At 41.5% G+C, this 17,394-nt stretch overlaps 1 protein-coding gene across 10 annotated transcripts in view; it reads left to right on the top strand.

Moving 5' to 3' along the window:
- The window catches only part of RUFY3 (RUN and FYVE domain containing 3), a 104,289-nt gene extending 88,835 nt beyond the window's left edge, over positions 1-15,454 (top strand). For 2 of the 10 annotated variants that reach the window (XM_033214500.1, XM_033214502.1), the window contains 6 exons: positions 171-290; positions 1,484-1,583; positions 6,733-6,797; positions 9,871-9,898; positions 11,250-11,318; positions 13,402-15,447. In XM_033214500.1, the coding sequence (XP_033070391.1) occupies positions 171-290; positions 1,484-1,583; positions 6,733-6,797; positions 9,871-9,898; positions 11,250-11,318; positions 13,402-13,545 (526 nt within the window). In that variant the 3' untranslated portion in view covers positions 13,546-15,447. Of the gene's footprint in view, positions 1-150; positions 492-1,483; positions 1,584-6,732; positions 6,798-9,870; positions 9,899-11,249; positions 11,319-13,401 lie in introns of those variants that run through there. The other 8 variants (XM_033214494.1, XM_033214499.1, XR_004437987.1 and 5 more) reach the window with 7 other exon arrangements.
- The last annotated feature ends 1,940 nt before the right edge of the window (positions 15,455-17,394 follow it).

Raw genomic sequence — 17,394 nt, 5'->3', positions numbered from 1 at the left:
CCATCTTTCCCCCTTCATAATTTCTTTGCCTGTGTCCTGCAAAGTTTTTTTCCTCTCTCTGTCTCTCTGTGCATTCTTCCTTGGGTTATTTTATGTTGTGTTGTGAACTTGGTCTTTCTCCCCACCATGGCTTTTGTTTTTTATCACAAGTTCATGTGGCTCACATCCAGATTGCGCCAGGCTGAGCGAAGCCGCCAGTCTGCTGAGTTGGACAACCGGCTCTTCAAACAGGACTTTGGAGACAAGATCAACAGTCTGCAGCTGGAAGTCGAGGAGCTCACCAGGCAGCGGTGAAGAGGGGGCAGCTTGAGCTGACAGGGTGGTCATGGGTAATTCTTAGGGTAGACAGCAAGAAGAGGGGTCTCATGACTTACAGCCAGGTCGGCTCTGTCTTTGCAATGTCCTTTCTCTGGAATTGGAATTCAGAAAGCTTCCCGTACTTCAACATTCACCAAATCCGATCAACATGCTTTGTGATCAAAGAATTAGAAAATTAGCCGGGCGCGGTGGCTCAAGCCTGTAATCCTAGCACTTTGGGAGGCCGAGACGGGCGGATCGCGAGGTCAGGAGATCGAGACCATCCTGGCGAACACGGTGAAACCCCGTCTCTACTAAAAACTACAAAAAAACTAGCCGGGCGAGGTGGCGGCGCCTGTAGTCCCAGCTACCTGGGAGGCTGAGGCAGGAGAATGGCGTGAACCCGGGAGGCGGAGCTTGCAGTGAGCTGAGATCCGGCCACAGCACTCCAGCCTGGGTGACAGAGCGAGACTCCGTCTCAAAAAAAAAAGAAAATTAGAGCCCAAGATCCCAGATAAATAGTAATTATTAGCCAAAATAACACTAATAATAATATATAATATTTCCTGAATTCTTACTGTGTGCCAGATACTTTACAAAGCACTTCACATGCAAACTCTCCTAATATCTTCATATCAACCCTATTAGCGATATTATTGCCTCCACTTTCAGATTAAAGTAGAGCTTAAGGCTGGGCGCAGTGACTCATGCCTGTAATCCCAGCACTTTGGGAGGCCAAGGCAGGTGTATCACCTGAGGTCAGGAATTCCAGACCAGCCTGGCCAAGATGGTGAAACCCCATCTCTACTAAACATACAAAAATTCGCCAGACATGGTGGTGGGTGCCAGTAATCCCAGCTACTCGGGAGGCTGAGGCAGGAGAATTGCTTGAACCTGGAAAACGGAGGTTACAGTGACCGGAGATCATGCCACTGCACTCCAGCCTGGGCAACAGAACAAGACTCCGTCTCAAAAAAAAGTAGAGATTAGAGATGTTAAATGTGTCCAGATTCACATAGTTAAGCTTAGAAGTGGCAACATTATCATTTAAAAACCTGTCTCTCTGACAACAAGCCCTTAACCATTTTTAATTACTGCACTGTAAAACAAGGGGTTGGCATTCTTTAGAGAATATGTCTGTATAGAATTCCAATTTTTCATCCTTTTCCTCTCCAACTTACCTCAGGAACCAGCTTGAGTTAGAACTAAAACAGGAAAAAGAAAGAAGATTACAAAACGACAGGAGCATCCCAGGAAGGGGTTCCCAGAAGCCAGAATCCAAGATGGTAATATTTGCTATTCCCTTGTTCTTTTATTTAATCTCAGTTTAAATTTTAGAGGCTACCTTGATAGGCCTGTCAGTTTTCCTTTACAGATCACATAGTTAGTGACTGTGTCCTTAAGTATATGGATAGCAACCAGTAATTGTGTGAACAGATGAAAGCTTGATTCTGGGTCTCCCTCTAGGATACTTTCTCTAAGTTGATTTCATTTGGAAAGGGGGATTTTAATAATCACAGTGACCCTGTTTCCCTTTTAATAATTTTTTAAGTAAGATTATTTTGATGTCTTAACAAAAATATGTGTTTCTTGGATTTCTGCCAAATAATAATTTTAATAAAATAGTATAATAATCCCTCTCCAACCCTGAATTCCCCTTTAACAGAATTTTCCACAATGTGGATTTGCTTCTGTATATCTTTTTCAAATCATGAGGATTTCACTTTGAGTATCCTTAGGAACTTCTCGTGGGAATAATCAGAGCGGGAACTAGGCTTGAGGAAGGGAAGGTAATATAGAATAAAGAGCAAAAGTAGAAATTTCTACATAATAATCTTAGAAGGAGATTAGTGGTGAAGGAGCTAAAATTGGGTAAAATCATCTCTGGGGCCCAGGAAATAATGAAATCAGAAAAACATGAAATAACTTTTTCTGTGACAGACAAACAGTGAAAAAATTGCCTCCTGTGTATACTTATTATTCAAGGGGACTTCAAAAAGATCTTGGGAAGTGGAATTAAAAGGTAAAAATATATAAACTTTATTTCTCAACCTAAGTTCCATCAAGGTCAAGAGACTTTTGTAAGTGATGATACCAGTCATGTAGGCCATCCCTGAAGAACTGAGGCTCCTAGGAATTGAACCATATCAATACAATCTTTTCACATTATTAACTGAAGAACAATTGGTGCCCTTTAATGATATTTTAAGATTAGGAAACAGAAATCAGAAGAGCCAACTCAGGACTGTAAAGTGGATGCCTAATGATTTCCCATCGTAACTCTCACAGAATTGCCCTTGTTTGATGAGAGGAATGAGTTAGGAGCATATTTCTGGTGGGCTAGGACTCTCTGTTGAAGCTTTCCTGGGCATTTTTATGCTAAAGCGTTGGCTAACTTTCTCAAAACAGACTCACAAGTATTAGCCGAGTGTGGTGGCATGTGCCTCTAGTCTCTAGTCCTGGCTACTTGGGAGGTTGAGGCACGAGAATCACTTGAACCTGGGAGGTGGAGGTTGCAGTGAGCCAAGATCACACCACTGCACTCCAGCCTGGGTGACAGAGCAAGACTCTGTCTCAAAAAATAAAAAAAAATTAAAAACACTCTCACAATAAGCAGATGTTGGCATTCTCTGGCCTTCCAGAAAGTCAACAAACACAGTGCCTTCAGCATCCCTAAAAACTGTTGCCTTGACGTTTGCTCTTGACCTGTCTGCTTTTGCTTTTATTGCACCACTTCCACCTCTTCATAGCCATTGCTTTGATTGTGCTTTGTCTTCAGGTTTGTACTGTGAAGTTGTTACATCTCCTGTTATAATTTCTCAAACAAATGCTTCAGGTTCTTGATCCCACTTGTTTATAATTTCCATTGAAAGCTTTACTTTTGTCTGCAGCTGATATGGGCACAACAGTTTTGGCACCCATCAAGTAGAAAGTTTACTCGACTTTAATTTTTCAGCCAGAATTGTATAAGCCAAACCAATTGAGATATCTGTGGTATTGGCTGTTGTTTCTACTGTTAATCATTGTTCCTCTTTAATTAGAGCATGATTAAGATCCTCACAAATTGATGTGGATAGTCTGCTACTGCAGACTTCGTCTTCAACACCATCTGGCCCCTTCTTAAAATGAGTTATCCTTTTGTAAACTGCTGATTTCTTTGGGGCATTGTCCCCAAAAGCTTTTTGTAAAGCATCAATAATTTCACAATTCTTCCATCCATGCTTCACCATCAATTTGATATTTGTTCTTGCTTCAATTTTAGCAGAATTCATGTTACTCTGATAGGGGCTCTTCCTTTTTTCTTTTTCTTTCTTTTTTTTTTTTTTCTCACTCTCACCTAGAACGGAGTACAGTAGCACTATCGTGCCTCACTGCAGCCTCGATTTCCTAGGCTCAGGTGATACTCCCGCCTCAGCCTCCCGAGCAGCTGGGACTATAGGCACACACCACAACACTCAGCTAATTTTTGTATTTTTTTGGTAGAGTCGGGGTCTTGCCATGTTGTCCGGCCTGGTCTTGAACTCCTGGGCTCAAGCCGTATGCCTGCCTCAGCCTCCCAAAGTACTAGGATGACAGGCACGAGCCACCATGCCCAGCCTGGGGTTCTTTTCAAACTGATGTCTTATCCTTTTTAGTGACTCAAACCAAATCCTGGTCAGATATATTAAAATAAGTTAGTACAAGTTTGTTTTGCTGCAGAAAATTTTTGAAGTCCATGCACAGTCTTTTTGTAATATGCATTTTCCATGAACTTTTTGAATACCTCTAGTATACAACAAAGCAGGAAGAGTTCGTAAACTATTTAAAATTTCTAGAGAGTGAGCTGCTAATTTACTGGCAAATAGAAAACGATGGTATGTGGAAATTTATTAAATAGTACCACTACTAATAATTCAAAGTGTACAAAGAACCACTCTAGGCCAGGCACAGTGGCTCACACCTGTAATCCCAGCACTTTGGGAGGCCGATATGGGCAGATCACGAGGTCAGGAGTTCAAGACCAGCCTGGCCAACATGGTGAAACCCCGTCTCTACTAAAAATAAAAAAATTAGCTAGGCATGGTGGTGGGCTCCTGCAATGCCAGCTACTAGGGAGGCTGAGGCAGGAGAATTAGTTGAACCTGGGAGGCAGAGGGTGCAGTGAGTCAAGACCATGCCATTGCACTCCAGCCTGGGCGACAGAGCAAGACTCCACCTCAAAAATAAATAAATAAATATAATTAAAATAACCACTCTCTGTAGCATGCTATCTTTATTATTTTAATTTAGTGAACATAAAATCTAAAAGGTTTACAAGAGTTTACTTAAAATCTTGACCTATCTCACCCTATTTTTCCAGTGAGGTTTTAAGTTCTTCAATCTCCAGTTGTTACTTGCAGTGGCATTTCCAGGAGGATAAGTATTGACCTCTCTTCCTTGATACTTGAATGGTGTAAGAACACACGTTTCAGCTGGGTGGCTCACACCTGTAATCCTAGCACTTTGGGAGGCCGTTGGCATGAAGATTGCTTGATCCCAGGAGTAAGAGACTAGCCTGGGCAACATAGGGAGACCTCATCTCTACAAAAAAATTTAAAATTATCTGGGTGTGGTGGCTCGTGCCTATAGTCCTAGCTGCTCAGGAGGCTGAGGTGGGAGGATCACTTGATCCCAGGAGGTCGAGGCTGCAGTGAGCTGTGATCATGCCACTGCACTCCAGCCTGGGCAATAGCATGAGACCTTGTCTCAAAAAACAAAAAGAATACACATTCCAGTTTTGGATGCACATGGGCAACAGTTGAAGGCATGCAGCAGTGGGTGTGTGTACCACAGAAAAAAATGTAGCCCTGAAAACTGCTCAGCACCTGGCCAGGCTCTGTGGCTTACGCCTGTAATCCCAGCACTTTGTGAGGCCAAGGTGGGTGGATTGCCTGAGCTCAGGAGTTTAAGACCAGCCTGGGCAACATGGTGAAACCCCATCTCTACTAAAATACAAAAAAGTGTTCGGGCCTGGCAGCGTGTACCTGTAATCCCAGCTACTCCTGATGCTGAGGCCAGAGAATCGCTTGAAACCAGGAGGAAGAGGTTACAGTGAGCCAAGATCACACCACAGCACTCCAGCCTGGGTGCCAGAGTGAGACTCCGTCTCCAAAACAAACAAAATTTGCCCAGGCAGAGCTTAAGAGTATTGGTAGAAAAACAGTTTGAGGCTGGGTGCAGTGGCTCACGCCTGTAATCCCAGCACTTTGGGAGGCCGAGGCGGGTGGACTACCTGGGTTGGGAGTTCAAGACCATCCTGGCCAACATGGTGAAACTCCGTCTCTACTAAAATACAAAAATTAGCCAGGTGTGGTGGTGGGTGCCTATAATCCCAGCTACTCAGGTGCTGAGGCAGGAGAATCGCGTGAGCCGAGATCACGCCACTGCACTCCAGCCTGGGCGACAGAGCAAGACTCCATCTCAAAAAGAAAAAAAGGAAAGAAAGAAAGAAATGCAGTTTGAAACTTTACATCTGTCCTGCCAAGTAGAAAACTCCTTGAGTTGAACAGGCTATAGAGATAGTGGCACTGGGTAGTTCACACCTGTAATCCCAACACTTTGTGAGGCCAAGATGGATGGATCACTTGAGGTCAAGACTTTGAGACCAGCCTGGCCAACATGGTGAAACCCCGTCTCTACTAAAAATACAAAAATTAGCTGGGCATGGTGGCGCCTGCCTGTAATCCCAGCTACTCGGGAGGCTGTGGCACAAGAATCACTTGAACCCGGGCGGATCACTTGAGGTAAAGAGTTCGAGACCAGCCTGGCCAACATGGTGAAACCTCATCTTTACTAAAAATACAAAAATTAGCAAGGCATGGTGGTGCACACCTATAATCCCAGCTACTCAGGAGGCTGAGGCACAAGAATCACTTGAACCTGGGAGGCAGAGGTTGCAGTGAGACGAGATGGCACCACTATACTCCAGCCTGGGTGACAAGAGCGAGACCCTGTCTCAGAAAAAAAAAAAAAAAAAGTTGTGGCCCTGGGGCATCAATTTGATTGAACATCCAGAGGATTATAGTCTGATGGATATGGCCATCCTTGGTTTTACCAGTTTTTCAGAGCTCAGTCTGGGGGGAAAAAAAAATTATACTTCCTCTAAGAAGTAACTGATATCTTGAGCCAACTTTGCAAGTAAATAGAATACATTCTGAATTTGATTTGAATCTCAAGAATTAAAATATCTACTTTGAAAATCATTTGTCACAAACTATCAGAATAGTTAAGAAACTACTTAGAGCAAAGAATGAGGAAACATAGCTTGAAAGTTAGATCCCTTCCCTGATAAAAAAAAAAAATAAAAGTTACTTAGCTTTATACCAAAACTAAGGCATTGCAGAAGAAAATATGTGCAATATCATCATTGTTTAGCATTCTGAATAATTAATAAATTGAGCTGTTTTCTTTTGGCAGGATGGGAAGCACAAAATGCAAGAGGAAAATGTTAAACTAAAAAAGCCCCTGGAAGAAAGCCACAGGTGTTTGTTAATCAAGTATTAACTAAGATGTAAAGTTATTCTGGGGTGGTGGGAAGGGGGGAGTTTTTTATATACATTGGCATTGACACCGACCAGACACTGACTTCTAATATTAATATGCCAGGAAGACATTCGAAGTGGAAGTTAGTAAATAATAAGCCATATAACATGTATTAAACCAAACCCATTAGGCCATTTCAGAGGAAAGGATGATCAGGCTGTCCTCTCTCTCTTCCCTGATTAATTCCCAAGCTCAAATGATCACTTAAGAGGTTATTTCCCACCTTTACTGAATTGGTTTCCCAGAGAATAAAGTATAAGTCATACATAGCATTTCTTAGCTTCTTAAATATATTTGAGTATGACTTGTTTCTACCTATGTGCTGAATTTCAAATAAGTGGCTGGGCGCAGTGGCTCATGCCCATAATCCCAGCACTTTGGGAGGCCGAGACAGGTAGATCACCTGAGATCAGAAGTTCGAGACCAGCCTGGCCAACATAGTGAAACACCGTCTCTACTAAAGATACAAAATTAGTCGGGTCTGGTGGTACCTGCCTGTAATCCCAACTACTTGGGAGGCCAAGGCAGGAGAATTACTTGAACCCAGGAGGCAAAGGTTGCAGTGAGCCAAGATAGCGCCACTGCACTCCAGCCGGGGCAATAGAGTGAGACTCTGTCTCAAAAAAATAAATAAATAAATAAATAAGTACTCTGATTTCTCTTATCTCTCATCTCTCATTTTTTCTTTCTCTTGAGAATCTCAAACAGCTTAACTCTATTCCTTTTTCCTAACTCTATCTGATTTGCTCACCATGAAGAGCATAGGATAGTTTCAAGGAAGCTGAATTTTTTTAGCTATTTTACCAGATTAGAAATATAATTATTACATAGTGCCACTGCATTAAAAAGTGAAGGAGGTCCAGTTATATGACATTCTGGAAAAGACAAAACTATGGAGACAATTTAAAAAAAAGCAGTGGTTGCCAGTGGTAAGGGAAGGGAGGAATGAACAAGTGGAGCACAGAGGATATTTAGGGCAGTGGACTACTCTGTATGATACTATGATGGTGGATACATGTCATTATACCTTTGACCACACCATAGACTATAGACACCACCAAGAGTGAACCTTAATGTGAACTGTAGACTCTGGGTGATGATGATGTGTCAGTGTAGGTTCATCAGTTGTAACAAATGTACCACTCTGGTGCGCATGTTGATAAAGAGGCCGGGGATGGGGCAGGAGGCATGTGGGAAGTCTCTGTACCTTCTACTCAATTTGGCTGTGAACCTAACTGCTCTAAACATAAAGGTCTACTTTAAAAGGTGGAGGAAGCAGTTAGTGATGAGGAATGATACCATAGTGGTGTTTTGAGAGAACTATACAGCTATTCCTAGCCAGGCTTTGTCACCTTAAGAATGAGGTAGTGGACGGGCGCGGTGGCTCACGTCTGTAACCCCAGCACTTTGGGAGGCCAAGGTGGGCGGATCACGAGGTCAGGAGATCAAGACCATCCTGGCTAACATGGTGAAACCCCGTCTCTGCTAAAAATACAAAAAATTAGCTGGGCATGGTGGGGGGGCGCCTGTAGTCCCAGCTACTCGGGAGGCTGAGGCAGGAGAATGGCGTGAACTCGGGAGGTGGAACTTGCAGTGAGACGAGGTCACGCCACTGCAGTCCAGCCTGGGCAATGAGCAAGACTCCATCTCAAAAAAAAAAAAAAAAAAGAATGAGGTAGTATGTCATCTGGAGCAAAAGTAGCTGCTGGAGAAGAGAAATTACACAGTCCAGTATGCAGGTGCTTGGCCTAAATGCCCGTTTCTTGCCTTAAAGGCCAGAATGATTCCAAAGTCTTTAATTTTGCTCCCAAAGAGCATGGTTTGATCTAGAGCTAACCTTAAACTGTCACCCATCTCACATTACAGATTGGCGTAAGCAAAGAGAAGGGAACTAGAGGGGCCATAAAATTAACCTGGGCTTCCAGGTGCCTTTCAGGGTCAGCCTAGTTCCAAACTAACATCAAGTCATTTACTTGAGCAATCAGGAGTGTCTATTAAATGCCAACTTCTGATTTAGGTCCTGAGAATATAGAATAGTGCTTCCTTTTATCTGAATTGTGCTCTGCAACTTAGAATTTGTTTTACATTCATTATCTCCTTATGATTTAATATTCCTTACAAAAGTGTCTAATGCAACTTTACAGATGAGAAAACTGAGAAGCACAGAGAGGCTGAGTGACTTATCCAAGTTGCTTCTGTGTATCATGTCTACTGTTTTTAAGTCCTTTGGCTCTGCACTACCTATTAGCAACTTCCAGGACTTATTCTGGTCACAGCTGCTATCGTTAGACATACTAGGCTTCCTAGGATTATGATGGCAAGGAACATCAGAAAATCTGGTCACCCCATGGTGTATGTCTGGTGGTCACACTGCTACTCAAGTGAAAAGAATAGGAACCATTGCAATCTGTAGTGCATTTTCCCTGTAACCGAGAGCGGGCTTTGCTTCGCCTCTCATTTAGGCTCTAGTCCATGCTAGGAACATCAGAGTTAGCTCAGCTCAGTCTCATGAAGAAATATTTCAACCTGAATGTCATTTTCTGGTGACAGTCTCATTTCCCCTTCTTGGATTAATTTGCTAAAGCTCACATCTTAAGAATATTTGGGACTAATATGTAACGTGATAATGGATAATGTGTAGATTTCCATAATATCAAATAGAAAAAAGCTACTAAAATATATGGCCAGTGAACCATTGGAGTTTTACACATTGGGAAACATAAAGGCTAACTATTTTGATAGCAAAAAGGAATGTAAAATATAACTTCATCTGTTTTTAAATGGGAACCCTAATATAGTAAGTCAAGGGTCAGATTCTAGTGATTCATTTTAAGAAGCAAAATTTCCTCTCCTTGGAGGTCAAAATTAATAATTATGTTGTTCTTAGTAATATAAAAGACCCACAGTATTCCTTGTTTGAAAAAATGTTTGTATTCTGAGCTTTTAATTGAAATGATAGAAATGGAAATATAAAGTTCCTATTTGTCACGATTTTTTACTTCTCCATTGTAGGCTGCAACCCCACCCTACGGATGAACAGGTAACACAGCCTCCTGTTTCAAAACATCTTGTATAAATTATGAAGTTGGTTGAACCGTGCCTAGCCAGCAAATAAGGTAGCATGGGCAGAAGATGCGTGAATACAGTGTACCATCCTTCTAACAATACCCTGAACAAATACGTATTGCCTGAAGCTCGCACAGGAAGTAGCACAGCTTTGAACAGTTTACTAAGTAAACATCAGTTCTCACTTATTTTAAATTATCCCTGACATAAGACCTAGGAGAGTTCACTTTATATCCCTTTCCTCTAGTTTTCTCTTATATAAAATGGAGAGAAAAAAGATGCTTTGATCACTTAGAAATAAGCTAACATAAATGATTATAAAACACTTTGTCAATCTAATAGTTTATGACAAGCCCATGAGAAAGACAGTGAATGCTACTATGTCTGAGTCATTTACCTCTTAGGTTATAAAATAAAATAAATCCTACTGCTATCCTTTTTTTTTTTTAAATGGAGATAAGGTCTCACTTGTATTGCCCAAGCTGAGGTGCAGTAGATGATCTCAGCTCCCTGCAGCCTCGACTTCCCGAGCTTAGGCAGACCTCCCACTTCTGCCTCCCGAGTAGCTAGGACTACAGAGATAAGGTTTCATCATGTTGCCCAGGCTGGGCTCAAATGATCTTCCCACCCTGGCTTCCCAAAGTGCTAGGATTACAGGTGTGAGCTTCCATGCCCAATGCCTGCCATTCTTTTTTTCTTTTCTTTTTTTTTTTTTTTTTTTTGAGACAAAGTTTCACTCTGTCACCCAGGGTGGAGTGTTGTGGCACAATCTCAGCTCACTGCAGTCTCTGCCTCCCAGGTTCAAGTGATTCCCCTGCCTCAGCCTCCTGAGTAGCTGGGATTACAGGTGCCCATCACCATGTCCAGCTTTGCTTTTTTTGTATTTTTAGTAGAGATGGAGTTTCGCCATGTTGGCCAGGCTGGTCTTGAACTCCTGACCGCGTGATCCACCCACCTTGGCCTCCCAAAGTGCTGGGATTACAGGTGTGAGCCACCAGGCCCAGCCCCCAGTGCTTTCCATTCTTGATGGTAGAGTGAAGCAAGAGGAATGGGTGTTAAAACTTTTTACTCTATACTTGCATGTGTTCGAATTTTCTTTTTAGAAATAAAATCATGTTATTATAAAAACTAAGAGCTGGAAGCATAATGATAGGATTCTCCGAGTGGTATTATGGGGGTAGGACTACCTATTTGTAATTGGTTTATTTAGTTTCCAGATAGTCTATAGTGTGATTATATTAATATTGTAAGTAAAAAATGCGTATTCTGAAAGTACTAATATTTCTGGCACTAAGAAAAACTAACCAACTCACTGTGTGGTTTAGGATCAGCTGCTGCTCTCTGAAAGGCCACAGGTGTGTCAGCTATGCCAGGAAGATGGCAGCCTAACAAAGGTAACTGGTGAGAAATGGACAGGTTTTTCATAGGAATGTCTACAGCACCCCCCCAGTCTTTCCCCAGGAGTAACAGGGACTTTGCTGCATGGAGTGCAGAGTGCTTGCTCACAGTGCTGGGGGTGGGGTGAGAAGCAAAAGGGGCAAGCATTTACTGGGTACCTGTTCTTTTTTCAGTCATAATAATTCATGTCAGTAAATTCCCATTAAAATAAATAGCAGCCAGGCACGGTGACTCATGCCTGTAATCCCAGCACTTTGGGAGGCTGAGGTGGGTGGGTCATGGGGTCAGGAGTTCAAAACCAGCCTGACCAACATGCTGAAACCCCGTCTCTACTAAAAATACCAAAAAAAAAAAAAAAAAAAACTAGCCAGGCATGGTGGCGGGCGCCTGTAATCCCAGCTACTCAGGAGGCTGAGGCAGGAGAATCGCTTGAACCTGGGAGGCAGAGGTTGCAGTGAGCCAAGATTGCGCCATTACACTCCAGCCTGGGCAATAGAGCGAGACTGTCTAAAAATAAATAAATAAAAAATTATGTAATTTAAAGCAAATAAGCAGATAGAAATGTATACGTAAATATTGAGTGCCTGGTGTGTAGAATGTGCTGGAGAAAAAGTAATGAACAAAGTAGACCAAGTCTCTGTTCTTTTCAAGCTTATGTCCTTCATAGCTGTCATTTTGTAAATGGAGAACGTTGAACATCTAATGCTAACTATATTTCCCACAGTTAAGTCATAAGTGATGAAGCCCAGCTTCCAACCTAGCTTTAGCTCCAAAGTCCACAGTCCTTTCAGCACTTTATCCTCCTCAGAACAGAATATGAACTCTCCCCGCTAGACCACTTGTTTTCCACCCGATCCTCAAGGGTGTCTGCCTGAGCACCTTCCCAGTTTGTTACCCTAGGGTAGGCAGAGTTAAGGAAGTATTCAGAGAGAACGAGCGCCCTTGATAGCTGGACCCGTGTCTTGTTCACAGAATCCCCCAGCATCTAATATGGTATCCAATCCATAGGAGATGCTCAAGAAAAGTTATATACAAATGAACGTATGAAACACGTGCTTGGAAGAGATACAGGAAACAGGCTCAAATTCTGGATCACAACCTGCATAGCACCATCTGTGATCGTGCCAAATTTTAACAACAGAAATTATGGTATGAACTAGTCTTAAATTCAGAGTCAGAGAACAGATGAACTGCCCTTATAGAACTGGAAGTTATAATTATAGAAACATGTTACAAAATAGAAGAAACTGTTCATTCTGGCTTTCCTCTTCTAAGCCATGCAACTTTAACACCTGACAAAAATGCTTCTCAGGCTTTCAAATAAAAGCAACCCCCTACTCCTCTCACCCTCAGGAACATGAATTATTTGGGATGAAGATAGTACTTCATGGGAGAAATTATTCTTCACAGCTTTTTATATAGGACGCTTGGGGCTTTGTGTATACCACCCTATCACAGCCTTACTGCTGACATTGCTATAGCGACTTCTTGCTCTCTCGGTGCTTGACCATTAAAGATGCAAAACGTTTAGGAAAACAAAACAATTTCCTATCAACAAGATGCAGGAAGCTGTGCTCCTGCTGCAGTGATAACCCAGCGGATGTGCTTAGAGCACCAGAGATCACAGGAAAGCATTAAGCACATCAGTGTATTAGGAATTATACTTTCAGTTCATACTCAGCACATTTTTTAATCCTAGCCTGTTCATTCAATCCATTGCTCTTTCACTGCCTTATTTGGAGTATGCACAGGTACTTGCAAACTGATTTTAAAACTAACCTACCTCAAAGTGAGTATGGGGAACAGATGTGTGAAGTATATTCTAAATATAAGGATTTTTGTTACCTGTTTTTATTTTTAACTCTACGGCACTGCTTCTTTTCATTTAAATCTAAAAACTAGACTGTGAACTTTTTTGTAGATTGGGCCTGTGTTCATATACTATCTGGCACATAGTAAACATCCAGTCATTGTTTGATTAGGCATTGAGCATTTGCCACATTTGGCTTTTTATATCCCATGAATCCTTATGCCTTACACCTCTTCTATTCCCCGCCTAACCTCCTCTTCTCCTCGTAGTATGTGTGTAAGAACTGCAGAGGAACCTTCTGTGATGCCTGTTCAACAAATGAACTGCCTCTTCCTTCAAGTATCAAGCCTGAGCGAGTTTGCAATCCCTGTCACAAGCATCTGATGAAGCAATATTCCACCAGCCCATCATAAGACTGAAGGCCAAGACCTGGACCAAAACGTTTATGCAGGCTCTTCTGTACCGGTGTTTTAGCTGTCAGGATCTCATAGAGCCCAGTTCTTAAGAGTCAACTAAAGAGTTGATAGGAATTAACTAGGTCCAGGGAGAAAAGGCAGTGGTTACTGGAAATTTTGCTCATTTTCCCTAATGACTGTATGAATAAAAGTGAACTCACTTGAGCCTTTCTCTTCTAAATCTAAACAACCTGACATTGAGGGTTTGCTTTATAGCGTATCTTTGGAAGGGCAACTCATTTTTATGATTAGTGATACTGGGGTGGTGTAATAGGAGAGAGTCCAGGCAGGTAAGAATAAAAAGGAAAATGATCATCTCCTTCTGTTACATTTGCAGATTCAAGGGGGAGAGACAGATGCTGAGATCAAAATGACAGATGTTACTTATTTTTCCAGGTGCTGTTAGCATAAACATTGTTTCCTCTTCACCCCTAACTACCTCTTTAAAGTATTTCTACCAAACTGTGAACCCAATCTCAGGGAAAAGAAATTAAAAAGTAATATAAATTCTGAATGTACTGAAAACAATATTGTAATGTATTATAATTTCAGGACTAGAATTTTCTGGTCTTTACCTACAAGGGTTTTCATTATCAAAAAAATGAGTATTTGTTTTGCTACTTAATGACTTCAAAGTAAATAACTGCCCTTTTCAGAATCTCCTTCCACAAAATAAGCCAACTCTTCCCAGTTCCCTCCATCTTCCTCTCCAAGTCATAATGGAAATTGTAAGGAGTTTTAAAAATAGGGTTTGGCTTTTGCAAACAGAAGATAATTGATTAAAGCAAAGTCAAATATAGAGTAAAATGTTTGTTTTCTTGAGACAGGGTCTTGTTCTGTTGCCCAAGCTGGAGTGCAGTAGTGCAATCACAGCTCACTGAATCCCTGTTCTCCTGGGCCTCAAGCAATCCTCCCACCTTAGCCTCCCAAGTAGCTGGGACTGGCTTTTTTTTTTTTTTTTCCCCAGTGGGGTCTCATTGGCTGCTCAGCCTGGTTTCAAACTCCTGGGCTTAAGCAGTCCTCCCACCTTTGCTTCCACAGTGCTGAGATTACAGGCATGAGCCACCACACCTGGCCAAGTTTAATTTGTTGATGGCTGAGAACAGTTAGCTCGGAATACTTGTTTGAATAAGGAGTTCCTTATTCTGAGTCATGAATGAGAGGTGATAGATGCTTTCTTGGAAAGGGCAATACAGTCATCCCTTGGTAACCATGGGGGTTTGGTTCCAGGAACCCAACTGGGTATCAGAATCCATGGGTACTCAAGTCCCATTATATAGAATGGGTTATATGGTATTTACATATAACCTACATACATCCTCCTGTGTACTTTAAATCATCTGAGGATTACTTATACCTAATAAAATACCTACACATCACTTCATTTGCATGAATTCAACATAGTGCTGGGTGTTCGGCAAATTCAAGTTTTGCTCTTTTGGAACTTTGTGGAATTTTTTTCTTCTGGATATTTTTGATTGGCAGTTGGTTGAATCCACGGATGCAGCAGAACCCACGGATATGGATGGCTGACTGTACTTACACATCTTTGAGTAACAAACTCTTTGGGGGAAAAGAGAGAAGTGTATTGAGCAAGAGAAGGCAAGGAACATTATATACTATTTTGATTCTGTTACATGTGTCTATAGATTGTTTCACTCTAATCAAGACCTAAGAAGGTATGATTCTTTCTGTGACTGGTTTAGAATTCTGGGGAGGAAATATCCTGGAACCATGTTTTTTAATCAATTCTGTCTCTTGGAAAGAACAGCTTGGGAGAGTTGTTATTCCAAAAGTCAGCCTGTTACTTGGTGAAGCTGCAGTTTAACAGTTCTGGAGAAAAATAAAATCTAGTAATTCTAGCCTAGTTTGTTGATTGTCTTTTTTTTACCCTAAATAACATTTCTGTTTTGAGTCTTCACTCTCCTTATTTTTTGGCCACCTACATGAGCCAGCCCTCTTTTAGGTGCTATACATAATGTGGAGAACAAAATGGACTAAAGGAATGTTGCCCTAAATTAGCAAAAGTTATTTTATAATTAATTTTAAATTAATTGGAAAAGATATTTGTAACACACAATATAAGAATGGTCACTTGAGACTTTACTTAGAATTACACATAAATATTAGGCTTTAAAAAAATTTTTTCAGGCTGGGCATGGTGGCTCACACTTGTAATCCCAGCACTTTGGGAGGTCAAGGCGGACGGATCACTTGAGGTCAGGAGTTCAAGAGCAACCTGGCCAATGTGGTGAAGCCTTGTCTCAACTAAAATAAATAAACTAAATAAATAAATAAATGCAGAAGTTAGCCAGGCATGGTGGCGTGCACCTGTAATCCCAGCTACTGGGGAGGCTGAGGCAGGAGAATCGTTTGAACCCGGGAGGCAGAGGTTGCAGTGAGCTGAGATCACGCCACTGCACTTCAGCCTGGGCAACAGAGCAAGATTCCATCTCAAAAAAAAAAAAAAAAAATTATACAGCATCCCAAAGATCTTTAGTTATTAGTGCAGCCTCCCATAAAAGCAAGGAGACCAAGTCATGAATACCATGACTTAATGGTATGCCTATCTTCCTTTAAAATTATGCTTTCCATCATTTACAATAGTATAAACTGAACCAAAGAGGCAAAGGACTTGTACATTGAAAACTTCAAAATGTTGCCATACAAAATTAAGACAGAAGTATCACATTTGGCAGGGCACAGTGGCCCACACCTGTAATCCCAGCACTTTGGGAGGCCAAGAAAAAAAAATGTATATTTTCATGGAGTCAAGGACTTAATATTGTTAAGATGTCAATACTACCCAAAGTAATCTACAAATTCAATAGTTCCTATGAAAATCCCATTTCTGCGGAAATAGAAAAATCTATCCTAGAATTCATACAGAATGTCAAGAGACACCCCCCCCCGCCAAATACTCAAAATAATCTTGAAAAAGAACAAAGTTGGAGGTCTTACACTTCCAGATCTCAAAGTTTAACACAAAACTACAGTAACCAACAGTATGGTACTGGCATAAAAATTAGCATATAAACCAATGGAATAGAAAAAGAGCCTAGAAGTAAATCTTTACACATATGGTCAGGTGATTTTTGACAAGGGTGCCAAGGCCATTCAGTGGAGAAAAGTATGGTCTTTTCAACAATGGTGTTGGGAAAATTGGATAGTTACATACCAAAAAACAACAAAAAAGTTGGACCCTTACACCATCTGCAAATATTAACTTAAAATGCATCAAGAACTAGCTCCATCCACTAAGGCTGGAAGAAAAACAGAGCTAGAATTATTAAACTCTTAAAAAGAAGAAAAAGAATTATTGGCCCGGCGTGGTGGTGCACGCCTGCAATCCCAGCACTTTGGGAGGCCGAGGCAGGTGTATCACCTGAGGTCAGGAGTTGGAGACCAGCCTGGCCAATAGGGTGAAATCCCATCTCTACTAAAAATATGAAAATTAGCCAAGTGTGGTGGTGGGCACCTGTAATCCCAGCTACTCAGGCAGCTGAGGCAGGAGAATTGCGTGAACCTGGGAGGTGGAGGTTGTAGTGAGCTGAGACTGCAAGATTGTACTCCAGCCTAAGCGACAGAGCAACACCCCGTCTCAAAAAGAAAAAAAATAAATAAAGGAAAAGCTTCATGACATTGGATTTAGCAGTAATTTATTGGGTATGATCAAAAGCACAGCCAAAAAAAGGAAAAATATATTGGACTTCAGCAAAATTAAAAATTTGTGCATCAAGGGACACTATCAGCAGAATGAAAAGGCAACGCAAGGAATGGGAGAAAACATTTGTAAATAAGAAATCC

Source organism: Trachypithecus francoisi, unplaced genomic scaffold (genome assembly GCF_009764315.1).
Source record: "Trachypithecus francoisi isolate TF-2019V2 unplaced genomic scaffold, Tfra_2.0 Lachesis_group1, whole genome shotgun sequence".
Taxonomy (NCBI): domain Eukaryota; kingdom Metazoa; phylum Chordata; class Mammalia; order Primates; family Cercopithecidae; genus Trachypithecus; species Trachypithecus francoisi.
The sequence above is the reverse complement of the archived record's forward strand: the minus strand, read 5'-3'. Positions and strand labels throughout refer to the sequence as shown.